General features: G+C 37.7%; 1 protein-coding gene across 1 annotated transcript in view; it reads left to right on the top strand.

Annotated features, from left to right (window-relative positions):
- The window catches only part of CAND1 (cullin associated and neddylation dissociated 1), a 44,937-nt gene that overhangs the window by 8,677 nt on the left and 8,770 nt on the right, over positions 1-27,490 (top strand). The window contains exons 2-11 of the mRNA XM_055118648.1: positions 2,839-2,982; positions 9,921-10,075; positions 12,438-12,561; positions 14,366-14,622; positions 14,705-14,810; positions 15,689-15,834; positions 21,547-21,839; positions 23,283-23,424; positions 23,760-25,253; positions 25,915-26,010. Of these exons, the coding sequence (XP_054974623.1) occupies positions 2,839-2,982; positions 9,921-10,075; positions 12,438-12,561; positions 14,366-14,622; positions 14,705-14,810; positions 15,689-15,834; positions 21,547-21,839; positions 23,283-23,424; positions 23,760-25,253; positions 25,915-26,010 (2,957 nt within the window). The remainder of the gene's footprint in view (positions 1-2,838; positions 2,983-9,920; positions 10,076-12,437; positions 12,562-14,365; positions 14,623-14,704; positions 14,811-15,688; positions 15,835-21,546; positions 21,840-23,282; positions 23,425-23,759; positions 25,254-25,914; positions 26,011-27,490) is intronic.

Below are 27,490 nucleotides of genomic sequence, written 5' to 3' on the forward strand. Positions count from 1 at the left end.
ACCATGTGCCCAGCCTTTGGGGCCATCTCCCTGACCTAGTCTCCACTATTTCTAGACTACCTCTCTTAGCTCTTCTCATTTAGTCTGGCTAAATGAAAATTGGCTCTGCCCAAACTTCCAGTGCCTGGAGTAATATTTTTGAAATGCAATTCAGATCATTCTATTTACTCTCCATCTCCTAAATGCTTTTTAGTAGCTTTCCATTGCTGTTAGAGACTAAAATTCTACTCAGACTTACACGTTTCTTTATATTTTAGCCACTCACTGAAGGACCCAAGGGTTACTCCTTGCATTGCTCTGGTAGTGGTTGGTGCATGGAGATGTTGTGCCTGGGATAGAACCTGGCCTGCATGTAAAGCATATGCTCAGTTTGCAAAGCTGTATCTTTGCTTGTGCTCTTTAATTTCTTGATCCCTTAGTTATTGCCCCCATACCCACCTACTCCAATTGCTGTCCATGCTCTAGATTCTGTCTTGGTATACAAACCTTTCCAGTCTGGTCAGTTTACTTTGTACCATTGTGTTTTCTTTGTTCCACATTCTCACAGCATTGTCTCAGTTCATCATAATAATTCCTGTGTGTGTGTGTGTGTGTGTGTGTGTGTGTGTGTGTGTGTGTGGTTTTAAAAATTAATACCTCTACTCAGCCTTTTAAGTTCCAAGGCTCATTTTGCCAGTCCTTATATTCCTAGCTCTATCACTAAGTTCTCACTAAATGGTGGGTGGGGGTACATAGATAAACTTTAAAATCTCAAGCCAGCTTCAGCCATGCAAACCATTGTTTGATCTTGGTTAGGAGTGGCTAGACCCAGCGTAAACCTCAGTTCTTCAGTGTTCTGCAGAATGCCCTTGAATATTGTTTCAAAAATGGTATTGCATTTTTGGTAACATTTACTTTCTGTCACATTAGATGAAAAAGTTAAGAGAAAGGGAGTCTCATTCCAGTGCTTAAAACCATATCTAAAGCAGTAAATAATTTAGAGATCATTTACAAATTGACTGAATATGCTATGGGCCAACAACTTCTATATAAATTAGGGTGTGTGTGTGAGAGACCTTATGTGGTGACAGAGAAGGTCTGATTGTTGTGTGCAAGTTATCACCTTACCTCCTGTACACCTTACCTCTCTGGCCTTAAGTACACAGTTTAATATTAAATTAACGAAGGAAGTTATTCTTAGGACTTTGGACTTAGAGTCAGCAGTGAAAACTATTAGACTTTTTTTCCCATTGTTTTTCTGAACTTTAAAACATACTATCTTGTTTATTTTGTAGAACTCTCTCTCCCATTCCCCCAAATTTAGCATTAGTCAGATTTTCTCTTCTTTCTTAGATAATAAACTCCAGAAGTCAAGGTTTATTTACCTTTTTTTCCTTTGCCAAGCCTTTGTAGCATAATAGAAGGTAACTATATAGATGATAAACAATAGGATGACTTGACTTACCAGTAAAATATGTTTAGAAATGTTATACAACAAGTTTTTGTTTTGAGGTCACCAGCTTTTTTACCTAGATTCATGATCTCTGTTTTCTTGCATTTGGTGAGTAGCATTTCAGAGATCCTTGAAGGTCAATTGTGGTTAGTTTATTGTTTTCTCTGGTTTTTGTTGTTGTTAATCTCAGAGTGGATAAGCTACTTCAGTGTGCTTTGTAGAAATGCCTGCATTACTGTGCTAGTGTGCTTCTCACTTGTGGGCTTTCTTGGTTTGTGTGGTTTTACATTTCAGAATATTTTGAGGTTTTAATTCTGTTTTATTGTACAAAATGAAGAGAAGTTTTCAATCACAAGAGTTACATCCATTTTCTTAAGGTTCATGCTTTATTTTTATTTTATCTGTTTAAATATAAGCTTTTCTTTATGAACAGTTTTATAAGGTTTGATAGAATTATGCATGCATGTAGTCTAAAAACAGATTATTTAAATATAAATACTAGTTACTAAAATTATTCTTAAAATTTCCTTAGAAGTGATGAATTGCTGTGTTAGCTTGCTTTGTCAGTGCTCAGGTTGTTTTCTGTATTGCAGGATGGTGTGCGTAGCTAGTTTTTATTGCAGATTCAGAATTGTTTATTAATTAGGATAGAATATTTATAAGCATGGGGCTGGAGCGATAGCACAGTGGGTAGGGCGTTTACCTTGCACGTGGCTGACCCGGGTTCGATTCTCAGCATCCCATATGGTCCCCTGAGCACCGCTGGTGTAACTTCTGTGTGCAGAGCCAGGAGTGACCCCTGTGCATTGCTGGGTGTGACCCAAAAAGGAAAAAAAAGAATTTTTACAAGTATGGTGAGGTAAGTGTATGAGGAAAAGTCTCAAGCCTGTATTTCCAGTAGTTCGACTGTTTCATTTTAGTTTAGATTAAATAGCAGAACATGGATTTTATCCAGCTATTTGTTCAGTGTTTAGTCTTCCTTTGTACTGTTTTTTTCCAAGGAGAAAAGATTTGATGTCATGTGTAACAATTTTTTATAATCCTCTTCTTGAAAACACAACTTGATACTTAGTGGTAGAAGTTGAGGTGGAGTTGAAAATTTGTTTTGGAATTTTCTCAGTTCACACACTGTATGACACAGGAAGGTATTCAGGAAGATATTCTTAATATTCATAGTTAAAGCTTCCTAGATAAAATTCAAATCACATGCAGAGAAAATGATTTATTCACTTTCTGAAGGCAGTTAGAATGAAAGAGTGCACATTATTCGTTCTGTTAGTAAATTTGAAATTGCAGCTAACTTGGGGAAGGTACTATTTAAATAAGTTACATTAAGACAGAGATGATGATCCTGTAGTCGAACTTTTTTTAAAAAATAATTTAAAAGTTAATTAAATTTTTTACAGGTTTATGGCTACAAATGACTTGATGACAGAATTGCAGAAAGATTCCATCAAACTGGATGATGACAGTGAAAGGAAGGTAGTAAAAATGATTTTGAAGTTACTGGAAGATAAAAATGGAGAGGTACAAAATTTAGCTGTCAAATGGTAAGTTTCTTTGTACATGCTCCCCATCTCATTTACCTCACTACTGCTCCTCCCCCATTGCACCCCCAGACCCCCTTGCTAAAAGTCTTAGTGAATGAATTGGTAGTTTTTTTACTCTCTGAATTTTTATGTAAGATACTAACCACTGCACCACCAAGGAGAATGGAGTTTTATGTAAGAACTTGTAGGTAAATGTTTACTGGTTGTGTTTGGCACATTTGGTACATTTTCTCATAATTCTATGTTTACTGTGTGGTCAGTCATGGCATTTTAATTCTTAAGAAGTACATAGGGGTGCACTTCAGAATAGTGACTTCCTCACTTATTTGACCATACATAACCCAGTTTTTTTTTGAAAGCTAGGTTAAGTTTTTTTTTATCCATCTCTTTGTTCCAATTGGGGAATAAATTTAAGAATCACTGATGGGAGTAAAAGATATACAGAGTAGCACTAGTAAAAATCATATTTTTCACACCAATGGTAGTTACAGAGAATTTTTTAAATTGTGGAAACTACAATTCTTTGTGTCTATGCTGCACTAGGAACATCTTGTTATGTGTGATATTAATTGACTCCTAATAGTTGGGTGCAAAATTTCAATTCTTGGATCTTCATCAAGCCTATTAACACATCTATTGAACTTGTGTATACTAAATTTTAGAAATACTTAGATTTCATAGTTAGTAAAGACTAGTTTCATATAAAATTAAGTTAATGAAGTTTTGTGTTATTGAGCATCAAATAAAGCATTGTCTTATTTCCTCTGTTGGATTTACTTAGAATGATTTGTGTGCTAAGCCTTTTGTTAATATTCGGTGTAACTGCAGAAAATATTGCAGCCAAGTTCTACTTAATTTGGGAAATTTTTTATCAATTTTTTAAAACGAAACAGGTCTTTTTTTTTTTTCTTTTTGGGTCACACCTGGCGATGCACAGGGGTTACTCCTGGCTTTGCACTCAGGAATTACTCCTGACGGTGCTCAGGGGACCATATGGGATCCTGGAGATCGAACCCGGGTTGGCCGCGTGCAAGGCAAACGCCCTACCCGCTGTGCTATAGCTCCAGCCCCAAAAAACGAAACAGGTCTTCAAAGTAAGTTATGGTGTAGTGCATGTGAATCTATTTTTTGTTAGCCTTTTTGATCTTTAAATAAACAGAAGTAAGACTTCTTCAGTACTGCTGAATGCTTACCAGCATATCCAGATTGAGTGGAGGGGTATATAGATCTTAATTATGAGTATTAATCTTCATTTAAATGCTAGAAATATGATTTCTCTATTTTAATTAATTTTTACTTATATTTATTTTGTGGTTTTGGGGCCATAGCTGGTGGTGCTCAGAGCTTATTCCTGGTTCTGCACTTGAGATCAGTCTTGGGTTTGGTGGTGGGCGGGGGGAATCATGTATGGTGCTGGGGATCGAACTATGGTTCGCCCTATGAGGCAAGAACCCTACCCATGGTACTATCTTTTTCATCTTTTTGACAATCTTACAGCTAGTGGGTTTAGGGGGAAATGACACATTTTCAAGAAAATAAGAAAGGGATTAAGATACATGTAGAAAGTAGAAAAGTAGAAAGTATTACAAGATGAAACCTTGACGCTTATTTTTACAAGGGAAAACCCTAGTAAGGAAACAGATTACTTAGTAACTTCACAAGAAATTGGGGGGGGGGCTGTAGGACTCAAAGGGCTGAGTACATGATTGTGTGCAGAAAGCCCAGATTTGATCCTGAGCACCACATTGTCTCTACTGGGAATGACCTCTGAGCACCTCTGGGTGTGGCCCACTGCCCCAAACTGGGGATATAGTCTATGAACTCTTCATCCATAAGAAACTCAGAAGGCCCTAAAATCTCCCATGTATCTTTTAAACCTAAAAAAAAAAAAAAAAAAAAACAGATTATTCAGTACATAAAATATGAAAGCTTCTAATCTTGTACTTAAATACTGACAACAGTTCCTACCTGGAGTGAGATTAATAAAGAAAAATAAACATAAATATTATGAGCTGTTGATTTAGTTTAATTTAAATGTTCAAAATAAGTACTATTACATACCATGATTCATTGGGGTTCATTTTAAGAATACAAGGCCAGTTGAATGTTATGTGTCTTAGTATGTCTTTCACATTAGAGGAAGGAAAAACTGTCTGCTTACTTATCAGTGATAAGTGATAAGGCACTGATAAGATGCTACATTGGTATTTATTTTTAAAAGGAAAAAAAGCCACTGAGTATAGTTAAATGAGTGAAACGCCATTCCCAAACCAGCATCATATCATTTACTATATCATTAGGATGTAGAATAAGTTGGACATGCTTTCTCTTAATGAAACAGGTGTGAAATAGTAGTATACTTCATATTTATGCAGAGTTAAGATACTGATTTTCTTACAAGTATTCCAAGTGGACTTTCCACAATTTCAACAGAAATTCGAGCAACTTTTTTCAGAGTTTTTAGTCGTTTGGTATTTTATCTAAAACAAATGGTGTCCCTTCAGGGGTTTTTTTTGTTTTGTTTTGTTTTGTTTTGTTTTTTGCTTTTTGGGTCACACCCGGCGATGCACAGGGGTCACTCCTGGCTCATGCACTCAGGAATCACCCCTGGCAGTGCTCAGGGGGCCATATGGGATGCTGGGATTTGAACCCGGCTCGGCCGCGTGCAAGGCAAACGCCCTACCCGCTGTGCTATCGCTCCAGCCCCCTTCAGGGTTTTTTAATGTAAATACATTGCCAAATTATTTCCCTGTGCCATGTACTTACATTTTGGGGGGTTTAGGGGCATACCCAGTGGTGTTCAGGGATACTTTTTTTTATTATTATTATTTTTTTATTTTAATCTTTTTACTTTATTGAATCACCATGTGGAAAATTACAATGCTTTCAGGTTTAAGTCTCAGTTATACAATGCTGAAACAACCATCCCTTCACCAGTGCCCATATTCCACCACAAAAAAAAAAAAATACAAAACACCAAAAACCCAGTATACCTCCCATCCCGCGCCGCCCCCCCTCCCCCGCAACTGATAAATTTCACTTTACTTTCTCTTTACTTGGTTACATTCAATATTTCAACAAAAACCTCACTATTATTGTTAGGAATTCCCCACTAGAGTCAGACCTGTTGTGAAGAGATATGAGCTATCGCAGCCGTGCGGTTTTGGATTTCTGTATTTTAGTAACTAAGTCCAGGGAAATTTCTTCCAGATATTGGATCATTACAAGCTTGTAACTCTCATCTGTGGTCCTCATAATATGGCAGTCGCCACGCCCTTCACCACCCGGCAAGGAAAAGGGCGAGAGAGAAATACCTTTCCCCTCCTGGGCAGGCATTGGGCCTCGGCTTAGTTCTCAGTCTGGAGTCATGCTCGTGCAGCTACGGAGAGGCCGCACACGCGCGGCCCCCAGGATCACATCTTGGCCTGTTCAGGGATACTTCTGCATGGAGCTCAAGGAACCAAATGCAGTACCAGAGGTCAAACCTATGACTCTGGATGGCAAAGCATGTGCATCTGTCCTTTGAGCTATCTTCCTGATCCATCTTTTTTTCTCTTGAAGTAATGCTGCATTAAACCATGAGTTTCAGATGTGTGTCACTGAAACTGTAAACATGTGAACACACTAAATCCACCACTGAAGTCAGTTCAGTCCTCTTTGACAATACATTTATTCCAATTTACCAACCCTTCCTCTTCTCTATTGAGTAACCACTATTTAGCCTCATAGTTAAAAATGTTCACACTTATTTCACACTTGTTTTGTTTTCGGGCCATGCCCGCTGAAGCTTGGGGGTTACTTCTGGCTCTGCTAAGGGTCCTACTGGTGGTGCTTGAGGCACCGTATGGGATGACAGGAAAGGAACCTGGGCCAGCCTTGTGCAAGGTAGGGACCATGCCACTGTGTTAATCACTCTGGCTCCTGGTTTGTTTTGCTTTGTTGGGGGGAAGGGCTATTGGAACTATGTACTACTTCTAGGGATTAAACTGAGACCTCTGCGTGCTAAGCATCAGTCCGTTGAGCTATCTCTTCAGTCCCTGAATTAATGTTTTTTGTGTTTATGTCAACTTTTTGTATATCTTGTATTGTTTTTCAGTTGTCACTCTAGGGTAGGGATTATAAATTGCATCTTAAATTTATCAATTAAGGGGCCGGAGCGATAGCACAGCGGGTAGGGCGTTTGCCTTGCACGCGGCCGACCCAGGTTCGATCCCCGGCATCCCATATGGTCCCCCAAGCACTGCCAGGAGTAATTCCTGAGTGCAGAGCCAGGAGTAACCCCTGAGCATCGCTGGGTGTGACCCAAAAAGCAAAAAAAAAAAAAATTATCAATTAAGAACTAGTATAGCATTTTTCCAATTTTTTGTTTTGTGTGACATTGTGTGTATTTGTATATACTCTGTGTATATACTTGTGTAACCTTAAGACTACTGGTAATTTGACAAATATATTGATGTATAGTATTTTTATGTATAGTACATGATATTTACCATTTTGGGTTTTCTCCTGTGAATTTGAGATTTTCCTTTAGCCTAAAAAATTTCTGTTGACAACTCTTGGAGGGTATGTCTGGTGGCAATATATTTTCAGCTTTTATCTGAAATTGTATTTATTTTCATTTTTAAAGGGTAATTTCATAGGATCCGGAATTCCTGTAGTCTTTCTTCTTCCCTAGTTATATTATCTGATCTAATATTGCTCTTTTCTGAAGGGCTTCGGGTTGGGAGACAGCTCAAGAAATGGAGCACATGAGTTCAATTCCCTGTGCTCCTTATGGATGCTCCTGAGCACAGAATTTTCATACCTGAGTGTGGTTCATGGCAATCTGTCTTTTCTAGCTGTTAGATGAGGACTCTATTCAAAGCACAGGAGATAAAATATAGCTTCAGATATTGAACACTTTTTTGCAAAAGTCCATTAGGACTGTTTTTGCTGTGCCATTCTAAGTTCACTTTTGGAATTGCTTTTATTTTCACTTTCAATTTTGTTGTTTCTAAGTGTCAAATAGAAATGGCCTCCATTACCATCATTTTGGGATAGGCTATTGCATTTCTCCAGCCTATTTCTCTTCATTTCTCTTTTTGATTCCCCAAATTTTATTGTCTTCTGCTCCTTTAGTTAAGCAGTCAGTAGTTACTTATTGAATATCTGTGAATAAACAGATTTGGTCATTTGTCATAATAAAATAATTATGTCAGGTATACTTGAGAAAAATTCAGTGGTTCTTAGTTTTTAACCACATCATTTCAGTTTATTGACATGACTTTAATTTTTTAACATTTTTGTATTGCTAGTAATTGAACTCAAGCAAGGCATGTGCTTTGCTATAGAGATGCATTCCTGGCTTGCTGACATGGTTTTAAGGGTTCTCCATGATATTGCAGGGATCTGCTTTTTCTATTTATCATCTTTTATATCACGTGATAAAACGTTTCTCCTTTCATTCAGTGTACCTTCTGCTCTAGTCTCTGATCTTCTCGTTTGAAATGCTCTTAGAAAACATAACAACATCCTTCATCCTTTCAAAACTCACTGCCTAAAAATATTTCTATGAATTTCATTAATTAATTAATGAATTAATTAATTTTGCTTTTGGGGTCACACTTGGCAGTGCTCAGGGGTTACTCCTGGCTTTGCACTCAGGAATTTCTCCTGGCAATGCTAGAAACCTAACTCAGGTTGGCTGTGTGCAAGGCAAATGCTCTGCCCTCTGTACTATCGTTCCGGCCCCAATCTATGAATTTTAACGTTGAAATTTAAGTGACTGTTCAGAGTAGTAAATTCTTTGTTTTATTTACTAAGAGGAGGGGAGATCCGCTCCTGGTAATTACTGGCTAACCGAGCTAGTGGTTCATAGTGAGAACTGACTGTGTGGTGCTCCTTAGACCCTGCAGTGCCCAGGATTCTCTGGTGTTGCTCAGACGTTTCCAGAGCTATTTGGGGGGGAGACTCGTGGTGCTGAGTGTCCACCCGTGGTCAGCCAGATACAAGGCCAAGACCCCACACCTTAGCCCCTATCCTGTCTCTGACCTGCACAGTCCCACCTTGGCACAAAAACCACAAAAAGTTTTCTCCGTTCCATATATATTCTCCATTCTATATATACTGCAGCAGTTTTTACAGTAAAAATATGGAAGCAGTTAGCCAAACAAGATTGGATAAAGATGATGTGGTGCATTTATACATTGGGCTACAACCCAACTTATAAAAAAGATGTAATTTTGGTATTCACACTAAAATGGAAGATGCGGGGAATTTGTGAAGCAGTATAATAATAAAAGACATGTATTGGATTATTTTACCTATGCTTGTAATATAAAGGTATAAAAATTAATAATTACAAAGCAGTGTAAGGTTATTGAGGAAAAGATGGTGGGGTGGAGATGACTTGGGAATGGTGTCCAAAACCTAGTAGCAGGGTATGTTGTTTTATTGTTTATAAGAGAGCACATAACTCTCTCCCTCCCCCGCTTCATATTTTTCTCAATGACATAGTTTTCAGTAAAAAAAAAAAAATACACCTTCATTGGTGAACTATTCTTGATACTGAATTAGTGTATTTACTTTTTATTGATAGTCATTAGGCAGAAAAATTAGTATTTCTAACTGCTGATTTTATATTTGGATGAAAAAATATAAAATAAAAAAAAAAACGCTGGACTAGAGCTGTTACCAACTGGATTCCACGGGACGTCAGAAGACCTCGTGGCCGCCCACCAACTAGATGGTCAGATTTCCTCGTCAAATCCCTGAATGAACGGTTTGAGGCTCTTCCTGTTCCTGGAGCAAGCAGATATCATTGGGCTGCTCTAGCACACGACATGGACAAATGGAGACGTTACTGGCGCCCGCTCGAGCAAATCGAAGATCAACGGGACTATAAGTGATACAAGTGATTTTATATTTATCTAGATAAATTTTTTTTTTATATATTACAGTCTTGGCCCTTTAGTGAGTAAAGTGAAAGAATACCAAGTGGAGACAATTGTAGATACCCTCTGCACTAACATGCTTTCTGACAAAGAACAGCTTCGAGATATTTCAAGTATTGGTCTTAAAACAGTGATTGGAGAACTTCCTCCAGCTTCCAGTGGTAAGTAGAACATTTTATGTATGTTCTTGTATATGGACTTATTTCTCCTTTACTTTTGTTTGTCCTGGTCAAGTAAAGATTTGTTTTTCCTTAAAGGCTTTTGTAAGCTTCCCTATAATTAAATATACTCAAATTTTTAGTCTTTAATAAATTAGTTTTTTGTTTTCTTTTTGGGTTGTGCCTGGGGTGTTCAGGGATCATTCCTGGTAGGGGACCAGTATCTGGTGCCAGTGTTTGAAATATGGTCAGCAATATGCAAGGCAGGTGCATTACCCCTATACTTAATTTTCCAGTCAAATATATTTTAATTGAATTTATCTCATGAATATCATTTTAAAGGATTTTCACATATGTGTAAGGTTTTCTGTTTTATGGATCATGACTACAGAATAGAGTTATAATGGCCTATGCACAGTGCTGTGAGGGAAAAGTATGACTGCAATCATGGGGTACTTCCTGTTAGCTATTTTCAGTATTAATTTTGCTTCACATCAAAATGTATTATACAAAATGTAATAGTTTAGACAGCTGTAGAATACTTCAGTTTACTAGTATCTTTAATTAAGACTGAGGCCCTTATAGTTATTTGTAGTTTTAAAAAGCTAAAGTTACAATTAATGAGTATGTCAGTTAATTAACTTTTGCCTCTTGACAGAAAAGCCTAGTCAGTGTAAGTTTTAGAATTGGTTTTGACTACCAGACTATTGTGTAAAATTAATAGATTAAAAGTTACTGTCTAATGTGCAGATGGGATGTAATATTTCATGAAAAACTGTAGACAATGTTAATTTCATGTATATATATTTTTTGCCCATTAACTTAGAAAATATTGACCATTCACTGTGCTGGTAATGCTAGGTGACACAACTGTATTTGATTTTATGACTTTTTTTTTTTTTTTGCTCAAAAATAGGATACAGCATTACAGTATTCCCCCCCACCAAAATTGTGTCAGTGTTACTTAAATGCCATTTATTACTGAACTCTACAATTGCACTATTAAAGGTTATAAACTAAATTTTGGACTGAAAAAAATATGGTATAGTGATTATGGGTGGGTGAAATGCAGATATTTTCATCAGTCATAATAGATCTTAAGTAAGAGATCTTAGTAGATTTGTTGAGGGAATGGAACATGAAAGAGACTGGGTTAATTCATCCAAAACTTGAATTAACTTATTGAAAATTCAAATCTATTTTCTTTTAGTTCAAAACTGAACTGATGCTTTTGCTGCTGTATTCTACCAGTATTACTTGACCCATGTTAGTTGTTTCAATAAACTGTTTCATTTGTTCTGAAATCTATTCACTATAATTGTATTTAGTTATATTGATAATTTCCCCGTGTTTTTCCTCATTGAAAGATGTTTTTACTGGATACTCTTCCAACCAGTATTTTCTTTTCCAGCCAGATTCACTTTCAGTTTCTTGTTACTCTTTTCCTTTTGTTAGTAACATGATCTACTTGAAAATAGTAATAACTTTTGAGTCTTCTGAGACATTTCTTTTGCATAAAGAAGTTAAGAAATTTGAAATGAAAGGGTCTAAATAGAGGTTTCAGCCATCTTTTAAAAATCATGTTAACCTTTGGAACTCAGAATATAGTTTGTGTTTTTTTAAATTCACTGAAAGTTAAAAGTCTAGGTTACAAATTAAGAGGATTCATGTATAGAAAAGTCTTTCTGCCTCTTTTCAGTTGAGGTACAATCAAAATACTAGTCTGCTTTTGGCGGGCATACACACACCCGCTATGCTCAGGGATCACTTTTTGTGGGGCTTAGGGTACCATTTGGGGTGTTGGTTTGAATCCACATCGGCTGTGTGCAAAGTAAACTCTCTCACCCTACTCTAGTATCTCTCCAGACCACTCCATAACCTACGTTTATATCAATGCATAGAAATAATTATCCAGTAGTAGTATTTTTTTTCTTTTTGTATGTTTTGTTGTTGTTTATTTGGGGGCCACAACTGGCAATGCTCAAGGGCCTACTTTGGGCTCTGCGCTCTGGGATCACTCTTGCAGACTCAGGGGAACCATGTGGGATACTGAGAATTGAATCCAGGTTGGCAGCTTGCAAGGCAACACCCTACCCACTGTACTACCACTTTAGCCCCTAAGTATTATTTTTTCTAGGTTACATTTCCTTTCTCTAGTTATTTCTCATTTCTGTTATACGAAGTAAATTGCTTTACTGAAAAGTTACATATTTTGAAATATGTAACACGGTTTTCTAAGATGGATTTCTTAAGTCAGTTTCATAATCAAGTTGGAGTTGTTGAATACCTGTTAAATACCGATGAGCATAAAAGGTGAAACTCGGCATACTTGTCTTGAAATTATTACTCTTTCTTACTCATCCAGGTTCTGCTTTGGCTGCTAACGTATGTAAGAAGATTACTGGACGTCTTACCAGTGCAATAGCAAAGCAGGAAGATGTCTCTGTTCAGTTAGAAGCATTAGATATAATGGCTGATATGTTGAGCAGGTAAAAAATACCTATTATATTCAAGCAGATTTTATGTGCATTTATTAGAAGCTCTTCCAGAACATTAAAATTTAGGCCCAGTTGTACTTAGTTATGGTTATTTTACAACGTAGGGTGAGGGAGGAAATTATATTGATCACCATAGTAATGTTATACAGCATTTATTATTTTGCAGTTTTGAAAAGTAATAAAATTTTTGATTCAAATATTTTAAAATATACTCAATACTCTTCATGTTCTTGAGTACAGTGATCTGTTTAGGTAGATGTGTTAGTAGACTTGGCAAAGTTGCTGATAGAAATAATACCTGTAAACATCAGCTACAATGATATGGGAGAGGAAGTAGTTTCACTTTATACAATTGTTGATTTCTTAACTTTACTCTGGAAATCAAACTTAAAAACATAGTTCTAGACAACTCTTAAGGAATGCTGGGAATCAAACCCAGGTCAGCAGCGTGCAAGGCAAATGTCCTACCCACTGTGATCTGGAGTGGAGGCAAAGAACCGTTTTGGGGCTGGAGCGATAGCACAGTGGGTAGGGCATTTGCCTTGCACGTTGATGACCTGGGTTCGATTCCTCCGTCCCTTTTGGAGAGCTGGCAAGCTATTTAGAGTATCCCGCCCACATGGCAGAGCCTCGCAAGCTACCTGTGGCGTATTCGATATGCCAAAAACAGTAACAACAAGTCTCAGAATGACTCTGAGACATTACTGGGATGACAGTGATACAGTGATACCCAATATACTGGTACCCAGGAACTATTCACAGCTTAATGCTTGGAGAACTATGTGTTGCTGAGGATCAAACTTGGGCCTCCTGAATGCAAATCATGCACTCTAGCCTGGCCCATTATAACTTTTTGGTTTGTTTTATGTGCCACAACGAGGTTGCTCCTGGTGGTACTCGGGGAACTGTGCTGGTACAAACCAGGTCTCCTATAGGCAAAGCATGTGATTCAGCCCTTTGAACTGATCTCAGCCATGTGTCATTATATAGAAGGCACTTGTGGGGCTGGATGTTAAATGGTGTATATCATGCTTTGTGTTTACAATAGAGTGATTCATAAAAGTTTGTTAAGGAAGGGGTGGTGGCAGAATTTAGTTTTGAAGAATGGTGTTTTCAGGCATAGAATACGTATAAGCTTAAGTTAAGTCTTTGTGTTGGAAAACATGGCCCAATTTTCCCTAGCATAGAGTGAATAGGAGAGTTGAAAGAAGTCATTTTGATAGATTGGAGTCATGGTGAGGAAAGTGAAAAATTCGTAATTGAATTTTATGAATAGTGAAAGTTTAGTTGGATTTTTTTCCCCTTGTGTATGACTTAACCACAAATACTTTCCTGGCAGTAGTTTGGCTTCTCTTCACTTTAATCAATCACATGTCTGAAGCAACTTGGGAGATACGGTGTTTGTTCCATCAGGGTCAATGGAACCTAATAGATAAAGCAATGTGGCGAGGGAGCAGGATGAGAAGACACTGAGATTTTAAATGTTACAAAGTCTCAAAAGAAAAAAAAAACTAAATAGAGAAAATAATTTAGAGATCTGAGAAGGGGTAAAGTGACAATTTTTATTTTCAGATGTACTGCCGAGCTTGTTGGAGATACAAATTTTAACTGCATTGACTTAGCCCAGGTTTTCCTTAATGTTAATAAAAATGATAATACTTCGGTGTTTCATTCTGAGTTTGAATTACCATCAATTAAACTTTTGCTCTTTGAGTACATTGAAATCAGGCTAGACATTACAGTGTGTTTTGGCATTTTGAATTATTTCTCTCTTTTTTTTTTATTGCATTTTAAGGCAAGGAGGACTTCTTGTTAATTTCCATCCTTCAATTCTGACCTGTCTGCTCCCCCAGTTGACCAGCCCTAGACTTGCAGTAAGAAAAAGAACCATTATTGCTCTTGGCCACCTGGTTATGAGCTGTGGAAATATAGTTTTTGTAGATCTTATTGAACATCTGTTATCCGAGTTGTCCAAAAATGATTCCATGTCAACAACAAGAACCTACATACAGTGCATCGCTGCTATTAGTAGACAAGCTGGCCATAGAATAGGTAAGAATTGTTTGATTATTTTAAGTTTCTTTAATTGAAAAAACTGATGAATGTATTTTAAGAAACAATATGCTTTTCTTAGGTGAATACCTTGAGAAGATAATTCCTTTGGTGGTAAAATTTTGTAATGTTGATGACGATGAATTAAGAGAATACTGCATTCAGGCCTTTGAATCATTTGTTAGAAGGTAAGTTATTGGGAACTCTGTTTTGCAAATTAAAAAAGTCCCTTAATAATTGAATGATAGTTAAGATCTAGATAAATCAAGATCTTAAGGTTAGATATAGAGAGGAGATGTGGGTTAGTTTACCGATGGCCAAGATTGAGTTTTGGATTTCAGATGTGGAATGATTCTTACTAAGCACTAACTGGCAAACAATGAAAATTTGAAATGTTATTATGTACAGGAAGGCCTTACTGTGAATGAGTAAGAGGTTTAATTTTTGTTTTTCTTTGCCTTTGGTTAAAGGCTATCCTTATCTTTGACAGTATAATAGCACTGCCTTAAAATTTCAACATGTTTCTGGACCGTAGCAATTATTCAATTATAATCACATCACGCAGCTTATTTTTGTTCTTTTAACTGAAAAATTACTCCTTTATTGGGCATTTATAACTGTTCTTTGCAGTAATGATGTCATACCATTTTTATAAGAATTCAGTGGCTTCAAAGATGTTAAAATATGAGTGGAGGGAGGGATTCTTTTTTCAGTACATATGTTTAGGGCTTTCTCCTGACTCTGTGCTCAGAGATTACACCTAGTGGGATTTGGTATCAGGGTCAGCAGTTAGAAGGCAAGAACTCTACCCGCTGTGCTATTCCTCCAGACCTCCAAAGGGTTAGTTGTTTTAGTCTTTTTAGCAATGGCAAATTTATTAAGTGTAATTTGAATGATAAATCTTTAAAGCATGAAATGAGTAAAATAGAAATGAGGGTGATTGTTGAAAAATTGGGGAATCACTTTCTGAAGTTAATAAGAGATCTGTTACAAAACAAAGTGTGGTAAGTATTGACAATCAAAAATGAAAGTAGTTACTGAGTCCAGTTTTTGTTTTGGTCCTTAGATGTCCTAAGGAAGTGTATCCTCATGTTTCTACCATTATAAATATTTGTCTTAAATATCTTACCTATGATCCAAATTATAATTATGATGATGAAGATGAAGATGAAAATGCAATGGATGCAGATGGTGGAGATGATGATGACCAAGGTATTTCATACAAAATAAAACTTGTTACATTTTCACAGAAGACCCAGTGTTAGAAATCCCAAATGATATTCTTTATAATAATGACAATGGATGTAACTAACTTATTTCAGCAATATCTAATTGATTAAACTACTGGGCCATTATGTACTGAGCTGCTATGCAGTATTTTCAAAATCATGTTCTTTTTTTTATATTAAAGCTGTAAATTAGTTGAGTGAAAAGAAGATAAAGTGTCTTTGCTTTAGTTTGGTTTAGAGCAGTGTATACATAACTTCTTTTACAGAAATGCCCAAATACTTTCAAGGTACCGTATACCTTTGACAGATAATCTAGACATTTCTTAGGCTTCTGAGAGTGATGTTATACTATGATGTATGATTTTACTTTGGAAAAGAGTGGCACATCAAAGATACAGCTTGTATTTCCAGCGGTGTTAAGGAATCATGTAGAGGAGTTGGGTAAGTTAGTCCACATGGCTTGGTAGTTTGGTGAAGTTCCTGTTTTCTGTTTTTGTGGGTTTTTTTTTTTTTTTTCACTTTTTAATTTAGTTCTCTGAATATATTTAACGTAAGGACTTTCCAGGTTTTAGATCTGGTCCTTTAGCCAATATCAAAAAAAGACAACAAGATACTATTCATCCCTTATACTTCTAATAGTTATTCTCCATTTTTCATCTTTACAACATAACACCTTGATAATTTTCCACAATTCTTTTTCACCCTCTTTGTTGACTCTAGTCTTCTAGTGATAGATTTGATCATCAGAGACCAGAAATCTTCTTAGCATTTACTTCTAGGGTACCAACATTGACTTTTTAAAGTCTTAACTTTGTTGTTACTCCTTTATTACTCCACTAAATTCAGTTCTGGACTTCTCTGTTAATACTTTTTTGTTTTGTTTTTGTCATATCTGGTGGTGCTCAAGGGCTGTTCCTTCCCTGCTCAGTGCTTCTGGTGATGTCAGGGATCAAACATGGGTCTCCCACATGCAAGGCATGCCCTTGGAACCATCTCCTGACTAGACTCTTTTTTTTTTTTTCTTCCCCTGTGATAATGCTCATGTTCTGGTTGTATTTGAAAGGGATTGTGTATATGATTTCAGTGCTCACACACATTATTGCCAGGTTTCACAGAGATGATTGCTATACTCTAGAAATCATTTACCCAGAAGTGGGGCCAGAGTTCACCACAATAGTACAGTACGTCATCCAGTTCACAATCTTAGTCTTATGTGTAAAAAACTAAAGCTCGCCCAGGGGCGAGTGCACTCACGGGCTCTCCGGGCGGCTCTGTCTCACCACCCGCGTTCGGTGCTCTGGAACCGCAGTGTGTGGACTCGATCAGGACGGCCGGTGGTCAAGGACAGGCGAAGGAAGAACGAGGACCAAGCTGGTTGCTGATTAGTTACCGTTTATTCAATCTTCAAACTTTCTCATCTCCCGCACTCCCAGCTCCAGCCTCTCTGTGGATCCACTGCTGCTTTTGCTTCTTCCTGGCTTCTCTCTCTCCTCCTACTTGTCTCTCCCACCTTGCCCTCTAGGCTACAACCAGCCAGGTAGCCAAATCAACATAAGAAAGCCCTTCCTGAGGGCAGGGCACTCCAAAGCCCTTCCTCACTCTTAAGGTTTTTTTTCTTTTCCTTAGTACAGGAACTTATTAACATCTCAATACTAGTTATTTTTGTATGGACATAGCAAGGGATACATTGAGGCTTGCAAGGCAGCTCTCCTGGCAACATCTTGCCACAGGCTCAGACCACAGCACTCAGGCCAGATTAATCATTCCTCACCCTAGCAGGGTCCAAATCTACTATCACTGTTTGGATCATGACAACATTTGTCCATGATCAAGCTCTTAACTTATAGTTAAGCATTAGGCACTTTAGCCAGGCCCATCTCGATGCCAGGGTAGCACACAACTCACCGCTTGCCCTGGGTCCTTCTTGTCCCACGTCGGGACCGTGCTTTGGGGGTGCTAGGAAGTAAGGGCAGCTGAGGCTTAGGTCAAGAGAACAGATGCCCTGGAGGAAAATATCATGTATAGTCAAATGACTCCCAGGTTACAAAAGCATAACATTTGTTAAGTCTTCCTGTGTCCATACAAAAAGGACTTGCTCTGAATAAACTATGCAAAGGACTCAAGGAGAAGAGAAAAACATTATTTACAAGTCAACAGAACACTAAGAAAGAAGCTACAAATAAACAAAGAGGAATAGGAGCACTGTAATGGGAGTAACCCAATAAACCTAAACTACTGAGGCTATGTTATCCTACAATTATGGAGTTATTTTTGTCACCGAACCCTCCCTGGATCCTATCCTTATGTTTTTGTTGATCTCATTAGTTTCTTAGCTTCAATATCTGTCGCACTATGGCACTGTCGTCCCCTTGTTTATGGATTTGCTCTAGTGGGCACCAGTAATGTCTCCATTGTGAGACTTGTTTTTACTGGTTTTGGCATCAAATACGCCATGGGTAGCTTGCAAGGCTCTGCCGTGCGGGCGGGATACTCTCGGTAGCTTGCCAGGCTCTCAAAGAGGGATGAGGAATCGAACCCGGGTTGTCAATGTGCAAGGCAAATGCCCTACCTGCTGTGCTATTGCTCCAACCCCAAAATGGTTCTTTGCCTCCACCCCAGATCACAGTGAGTAGCACATTTGCCTTGCATCCAGCCGACCTGGGTTCGATTCCCAGCATCCTATATGGTCCCCTGAGCACCGCCAGGAATAATTCCTGAGTGCAGAGCTAGAAGTAACCCCCTGTGCATCGCCGGGTTCGATTCCTCAAACCCGAGTCAGCCACATGCAAACACCCTACTCGCTGTGCTACTGCCATTCAATATCAGTATGCTAAAAACCAGATTTTACCTTAAAAATTTTTTTTAGGGTTGGAGAGATAGTATAAGAATTAATATGCTGGAGAAGCGATCACCAACTACATTGTAGTCGAAGGCCATGTGGGGGAAGGGAGTTGCGGGCTGAATGAGGGCTAGAGACTGAGCACAGCGGCCACTCAACACCTTTATTGCAAACCACAACAGCTAATTAGAGAGAGAAAACAGAAGGGAATGCCTTGCCACAGTGGCAGGGTGGGGTGGGGGGGAGATGGGATTGGGGAGGGTGGGAGGGACACTGGGTTTACGGGTGGTGGAGAATGGGCACTGGTGAAGGGATGGGTTCCCAAACTTTGTATGAGGGAAGTATAAGCACAAAAGTGTATAAATCTGTAACTGTACCCTCACGGTGATTCTCTAATTAAAAATAAATTTAAAAAAAAATAAAATGTATGAGATGTAAAAAAAAAAAAATTAAAAATATCTTTTTTATCTTCCAAAAAAAAAAAAAAGAACTAATATGCTGTATTGATTTATGGCACTGCATGTAGTCCCTGAGCACTACCCAGAGTAATCCCTCAGCACTGTCAGTTAAGGCACAAGATAACTCCCATCCGCTGCCCCAATCTAAAACAATTTTACCATTTGGAGAACCTTCCTACAGTAGTGGTGCTCAGAGACTACAGGGGCTACACCTGACATTGCTAGTTGTGGGGATGGTACAAATGTGGTGGCAGGGATTGCGTTTGGGGCATTAAGTATACCAAGTATGGTCTCTCACTCTTTGAACTAGCTGACTAGCTCTCTCTTTTATCTCCCAAATTTTATATTAACTCTGGAAGTTGCCTATAAATTTGAAGTTCTGGGCCCGGGGCGATAATATAGCAGGTAGGGCGTTTACCTTGCATGCGGCTGACTGATGTTTAACCCCTGACATCCCATATTGTCCCCTAACAGCACCAGGAGTAACCCCTGGGCATCGCCTGGTGTGACCCACAAAAACCGAAATAATTAATTTGAAGCTCATGTATGTAACATTTTTTTGGATTTTAATGAATCATCATGAGATACATTTACAGACTTACAGACTTTCATGATTGTGTTTCAGTCAGACAATGTTAAAGTACCCATCCTTCCAACAGTGCCCTTTCTCCACCACCAGTGTTCATAGTATCCCTCCCCCACCCCCAGCCCTTCCCACTTCCTGCCTCTGTGGCAGACACAATCCCTCTTACTCGCTCTGTCCTTTTGAGTATTATGATTTGTAATACAGGTAAAAAACAGCCATCACGGTTGGTCCATAGTCTACGTTCAGCATGTATCTACTATCCTGAGCGATCCCTCCAACCATCATTTATTTAGTGCTCCTCTCTCCATCCCAGCTACCTTTTCCCCCAGCACATGAGATCAGCTATCAAACCATGGGACAGCCCTCCTGACTCTTATTTCAACTGTCGTTAGGTATTAGTCTCCTATTATTATACGTAACATCTTAATAGATTTTCTGCTCAAATATCTTAAGAAATCATTTCTTTCCCCTTTCTTATTCCCTATAAAACCCATATCTTTTAGTCATTTTTCTATCCCCAAATGGTTTTATTCTTTGTAGCTTCTTGAGGCAAAATTTTTGGTGTTATATTTGATTATCTCATATCTCATTCAGTCTTCCATCTCAGGAATTTTCCCATAATGCTCTTAGCTTCCTTTCCAGAATTTCAAATTTCATTTTACACTTAATCACTTTCTGACATGCGTAATTAGAATGTAAGCTTCATGAAGGTTGAAATTACAATTCTTGTTTGAGTACTAAATTCTAGTGACCTCTGTCCGGCATGGCAGAGCCTGGTGGACTGCCCATGCCATGGCGTATTCCATATGCCAAATACAGTAACAACAAGTATCACAATGTAGAAGTTACTGGTGCCTACTCAAGCAAATCAATGAACAATGGGATGACAGTGCAATACACACACACACACACACACACACACGTGTGTGTGTATATATATATCAGTTATCACTTAAGTGATACTGCCACACCCAAGAGTACTGGCAGCTTATTTTATTTGTTTGTTTGTAGCTTAGTTCTCCCTCTCAGAGAACCTGGCAAAGTACCAAGGGCATCCTGCCCGGATGGCAGACCCTGGCAAGCTCTCCATGGCGTATTCGAAATGCCAAATACAGTAACAATGATGGGTCTCATTCCCCTTATCCTGAAAGAGCCTCCAATGCAGCAGCCGCTGAGAAGATCGAGTAAAGAGAGGCTGCTAAAATCTCAGGGCTAGAACAAATGGAGATGTTACTGGTGCCCGCTTAAGCAAATCAATGATCAGCAGGATGACAGTGATACAGTGACAAGTGTACAGGTTTTGTTTGATGCAAAATTAACATGTATAAGAAGCCTTAATTTATAGGAATTGCCTTTGGGGGGAAAAAAAAAAACGTGGTGGTAGTATACTTTCCAGCATTTGCTTGTTGAGTCTTAGTGTGCCAGTTCTTTATGTTGAATTACATGGCTTATGCCTATTTCATCCATAGTATTATTAGATAAATATGTTCAGATAATTTTAGACTGTGTGGAACTGCTAATACTTTTTTTGTCATCTCTTGACTGCATGTCACATAACAGATTTGGTCTTTATGAGCTAGAAGGAAATAATTTTCAAATAATTCACACACAACACATAAAGATCAGGGGACCAAGGGTTGAGGAAATAAGTAAATGCTGCATCTAAGTTTCAGGTTTTTTGTTTTTTTTTTTGACTTCTCCATTACTGTGTAATGTTAGTGAAAAGTTAATTGGTTGCCATTAATTTGTTTTACATATTAAACAAGCTTTTCTTATGATTAATAATGTATTAATATTAACTTTTGTTTTTAGGGAGTGATGATGAATATAGTGATGATGACGACATGAGTTGGAAAGTGAGACGTGCAGCTGCTAAGTGTTTGGATGCTGTAGTTAGCACGCGGCATGAAATGCTTCCAGAATTCTACAAGACTGTTTCTCCTGCACTAATATCCAGATTTAAAGAGCGTGAAGAGAATGTAAAAGCAGATGTTTTTCATGCATACCTTTCTCTTTTGAAGCAAACTCGACCTGTGCAGAGTTGGCTCTGTGACCCTGATGCAATGGAGCAGGGAGAAACACCGTTAACAATGCTTCAGAGTCAGGTGTGTTTAAAGAAATAGTTTTGTTTGTTTAAAAATAAGTAAAAGGTGGTTTTGTAAATCACAAGAATAAATACGTTGCTTTTAATTGTGTTGTTTTCATTTGGAATTGGGAGTTTAAGAACCTGTTTTAGGGGACAATATCTGGGATATGTTTGAAGAGGAGTTTCATATGATTGTTATTTTATTTGTAAATTATTTTTTTTTTAGTTTACTGGATAAGCAAAATCATCTTATGATTCAGTAACCTGATGAAATTTAAATAAAATGCCTGCTATGCACAGCTCTTACTATTAACAGAGCACATATTTTTCACATCAGGACATCTTAGATTTTAAGTATTAAAACTAGGTAACTCCCATTCATTGAATATTTAGTACAAATTAAGCATTTTCCTGCGTTGCAGATTTTCATAAGACCCTCACTCTTGTGTAATAGATTTTCATAGGGGCACATATTTTATAGATTACAACAGAAAATGAGAGGAACTAAACCACTAAAGTAGGAGAGCAGATATATATAAATGATTCAATTTGAGCGTCCAAAGTTAGGGTACTGCTTGGGACAGTATGGTGGTGGGGGGATTACCCAGGCCACCCCAGCAATGCTAGAGGATGTATCTTATTTTCAAATCATACAGGTTTTAAAATTTTGTGGCCAGTTTATTCATAAAAATGAGTATTAGAGATCGCAAAAGGAAATCACATATGGCAAACGGAAGACAAGCAATTTAATAAGTTTATAGGGTTCAGATACAGTCACAAGTAATTTTGATATTTGATATTGGTATAGGACATTAAGGGTTTATTTTGATCACCAGTCTTTCTGTTGGTTAGGGTGTATGTGATACTCTAGCATCTCACATAGGGAATTTAGGTTTTACCTGATAACAAAACAATGGAAAGATTAGAGGTGTTTGAATTATACTTTGTACTTGTAACTAAGTTTGTTTTTGGTGCCATATCTAGTGGTGCTGGGGCAGAGAGGAATGAAATAAAGATCTCTTGCAGGTATAATATGCTCTTAGTCCATTGAGCTGTCTCTCTGGTCCTTGTAATTATACTGGAAGTGAGATTGATTTTATTGCAACCATAAAATAAAAGCAGTGACAGTATTAATGCTCTTTTCCCCTTGCAATGTGTTTGTGTACTATACTTGTTCAGAATACTATATTAAGTTTCCTTCTAAAACTGTTTGAAAATGACTGGTTAAATTTATTGCACAACTAATTGTGGAAGACTGTTTTACTTGCCAATATAAAAAAAAAGTTGTAAAAGAATATACTTAATAGATAAATACTACAAACTTTGCATATAATAATCTTATTAGTAGGATTAGCAACTGAACCACAACAAAACGAAGATTCCTCATCCCCTGTAGTTGTGTTAAGTGTACTTCAGGGAATACCAGTAACTCCGCCTCCTAATGCATGTGTGATAATTACAGGTTCCCAATATTGTTAAAGCTCTGCACAAACAGATGAAAGAAAAAAGTGTGAAGACCCGTCAGTGTTGTTTTAACATGTTAACTGAACTGGTAAATGTATTACCTGGGGCCCTGACGCAACACATTCCTGTACTTGTACCAGGTATGAAAACAGTAAATCACTTTAGGGACTAAAACATTTTTATTAAAATTTTGATCAGCTTAAATAGTTACTTAGCTCAAAAAAATCCTTGACAATTTGTGTACGGAACTTTAGCAGAGAGTCGTCTTCATATTGAAAGTTAGAGATTTGAAGGTAAAGTTTAAATTTTTACCTTAAAGCTTTTGACTATTATTTATAATAGATAATGGAATTTCTACTGCTTTATAGACGATAAAGTGGAAGCTTTGGCAGTATAGTAGGGAGAAACTTTATTCTTTTCTTTCATAAAGCATGCATATAATTACAATTTGTAATTTTTTTTTTCATTTTTTTAGGTATCATTTTCTCACTAAATGATAAATCAAGTTCATCAAATTTGAAGATTGATGCTTTGTCATGTTTGTATGTAATCCTTTGTAACCACTCTCCTCAAGTCTTCCATCCACATGTTCAGGCTTTGGTCCCTCCAGTGGTGGCTTGTGTTGGAGACCCATTTTACAAGATTACATCTGAAGCACTTCTTGTTACTCAACAGCTTGTAAAAGTAATTCGTCCCTTGGATCAACCTTCCTCGTTTGATGCAACTCCTTACATCAAAGATCTATTTACCTGTACCATTAAGAGGCTAAAAGCAGCTGACATTGATCAGGAAGTCAAGGAAAGGGCTATTTCATGTATGGGACAAATTATTTGCAACCTTGGAGACAATCTAGGTTCTGACTTGCCTAATACACTTCAGATTTTCTTGGAAAGACTGAAGAATGAAATAACTCGCTTAACTACAGTAAAGGCATTGACATTAATTGCTGGGTCACCTTTGAAGATAGATTTGAGGCCTGTCCTGGGAGAAGGAGTGCCTATCCTTGCTTCATTTCTCAGGAAAAACCAGAGAGCCTTGAAACTTGGTACACTTTCTGCCCTAGATATTCTGATTAAAAACTATAGTGACAGCTTGACAGCTGCCATGATTGATGCCGTTCTAGATGAGCTCCCACCCCTTATCAGCGAAAGTGATATGCATGTTTCACAGATGGCTATCAGTTTCCTTACCACATTGGCAAAAGTTTATCCCTCTTCCCTTTCAAAGATAAGTGGATCCATTCTCAATGAACTAATTGGACTGGTGAGATCACCCTTATTGCAGGGTGGAGCTCTGAGTGCCATGCTAGACTTCTTCCAGGCACTGGTTGTCACTGGAACAAGTAATCTAGGATACATGGATCTGTTGCGCATGCTGACAGGTCCTGTGTATTCTCAGAGTACAGCTCTGACTCATAAGCAGTCTTACTATTCCATTGCCAAATGTGTAGCTGCCCTAACTCGAGCTTGTCCTAAAGAAGGACCAGCAGTAGTAGGTCAGTTTATTCAAGATGTCAAGAATTCACGATCTACAGATTCTATCCGTCTCTTAGCTTTGCTTTCTCTTGGAGAAGTTGGTCATCATATTGACTTAAGTGGACAGCTGGAACTAAAATCTGTAATATTAGAAGCCTTCTCATCTCCTAGTGAAGAAGTCAAATCAGCTGCATCTTACGCGTTAGGCAGCATTAGTGTTGGCAACCTTCCTGAATACCTGCCGTTTGTCTTACAAGAAATAACCAGTCAACCCAAAAGGCAGTATCTTTTGCTTCATTCTCTGAAGGAAATTATTAGCTCTGCATCAGTGGTAGGCCTTAAACCATACGTTGAAAACATCTGGGCCTTGTTACTAAAGCACTGTGAGTGTGCCGAAGAAGGAACTAGGAATGTTGTTGCAGAATGTCTAGGCAAACTCACTCTAATTGATCCAGAAACTCTTCTTCCACGACTTAAGGGATATTTGATATCAGGTGGGTACCTATATATACATATATATTATTATTTTTTTTTTTAATTTAAAAAGATCACTTTTGTCAGTAGTTGGTTGCCTGGAAAGATGCCTGGTAAACTAATTGAACACTTCCCCTAACAAATTGTTAAATATCAAAGCTATTGCTTTATGTTATAATTTCTTCAGGAGTTATAGTCAAATGACAGTTTGTTTAAAAAGATTGAAGAGTTAAAGAAATCTGTTCTAATTCCTGTTCATTCTGTTTTAATGTTGTTGGTTTTGTTTTTGGTTTGTTTCAGTGGCATCTCTCTTAAAAGATCACTCGCTTGTTGTTACTAAATATACTAATATTAATGAATTTAGATCAAATAGAAGAATTTTACATTTGCCAGTTAGAGAAAATTTTTTTTTAGATAATAGCAAATTCTTATAATAAAATTTGAAGATCTTTGTGAATTTGATCAGTCTCAGTTTTGTGAAGCCTGGATTTTTCCACTCTTTCATATATCTTTGGGAGTCTTTCATGAGATGAGTAAACTTTGCTCCATTAATAATCCTGAGATACAGAGTGTGACTAAAGAGAATTTTAAGGAATTTAAGACACTGATATTACTTGAAATGGTTTGGCAGTGATAAAGATACTTGAATTTCAACAGACTTACAGTTTTACTTCTAATTAGGCTCATCGTATGCCCGAAGCTCAGTGGTTACAGCAGTGAAATTTACCATTTCCGATCATCCACAACCTATTGATCCACTACTAAAGAACTGCATAGGTAAGTGGAAGCAAAGGTAAAAGTACTAATTATATTAAAATTCATTGGACCTGTGTCCAGTAGACTCTGAAAGATGGTGGTCACCGTGCTGCCGCTGAAGGGGGAATGCGGAAGGGACAGTGCCCTTTTCCCCTGGGGTGGCACTGAGCCGTAGCTTAGTTCACAGTCTAGAAGCACTTTTGCCAGAAGCCACTGTGTTCCAGAATTGATTTGTGTGCCTCTGGGATCATGGCTGTTTCGGAGTGGGGGAGCCATTCATGGGCGGCCGCTTGGGGTCCCGTCCGGGTGGGAGCAGCTCAGTTTAGTGTTTTATGTATTTCTTAGATCATAGTCAATTGGCATTCCATCATTGTTATAGTCAGTGAGTATTACTGTAGTTGTATTGTGATCTAGTTTAGTTTTGTGACTTGGTGAACAGGAGAAACACTAGAAAGCTTTTTCAAAATAGAGATTCCTAGAGGCCAGGAAATAATATCTTAGATGGTAGAGCATTATATATCAGACAGGTAAGAGATCCCGAGTTCAAATCCTGTAACTGAATGTTTTCTCCTCCCTGTCCCTTCATCTTAGCTTGACAGCCTCTTAGTTCCATATGTTACCGCAGAACACAAGATTTTTTCCCATAGCTAAAACAGGAGTAGCATTCGTGTGTGTGTGTGTGTGTGTGTGTGTGTGTGTGTGTGTACACAAATTTCACATTTTTTTAATGTGGACCACACTGCCAGTGCTCACTACTTAGGTTGAACCACCTGAATGATAGCTCTGCTCCTTGATTTTTCTCGCAGACTTCCTATACTACATCATTTCCATTCATCTTTCATTAGGCACTTAAGTTTTTTCTACATCTTGATTCTTCTAAACAGTGCTGTGGTAAACTTAGGTGTGCATGTAACTTTCTAAATTAATATTTTGTGTATTTTGGGCAGAAACTGAGTAGAAAGTGAAATTGCTGGGATATGTGATTAAAATTGACATCTGCATACTGTTTTCCATAGAGATTGAACTAGTTTTCCTTCCCACTAATAATTGATGAAGATCCCTTTTCTCCACTTTGCCACCAGCATTATTGTTTCTGACTTTTTGATATAAGCCATTGTCATTCGTGTGAGGTGATAACTGTTTCATCATTTGACTTGCATTTCCCTGATAAGCGGTGATGGGTAACTTTTCATGATCTTGTTGGCTTTTGCTGTCTTGGTGTGATCTGTCTATTCAGCTCTTCTCTCCATGTTTTTGTTTTTTGTTTTACTTGTGAGTTTCTTATATATCTTGGATAGTAGCTCTTTGTCAGGTAGATGGTGTGAATAGCCCAATGAAGTAGGATTCTTTTTTGGTGAATGAATGCCTTACAGTGCAGAAGATTTTTAGTTTGATATGATCCCATTTGTTGATTTTTTTGCTTTCTATTTCCTAGAGAATAAAATCACCAAAGACACCACTGAAACCAGTATTGTATGGAGTAGTTGCCTGTTTTTTTCTT

This window comes from Sorex araneus, chromosome 10 (genome assembly GCF_027595985.1).
Source record: "Sorex araneus isolate mSorAra2 chromosome 10, mSorAra2.pri, whole genome shotgun sequence".
NCBI classification, from domain to species: Eukaryota; Metazoa; Chordata; class Mammalia; order Eulipotyphla; family Soricidae; genus Sorex; species Sorex araneus.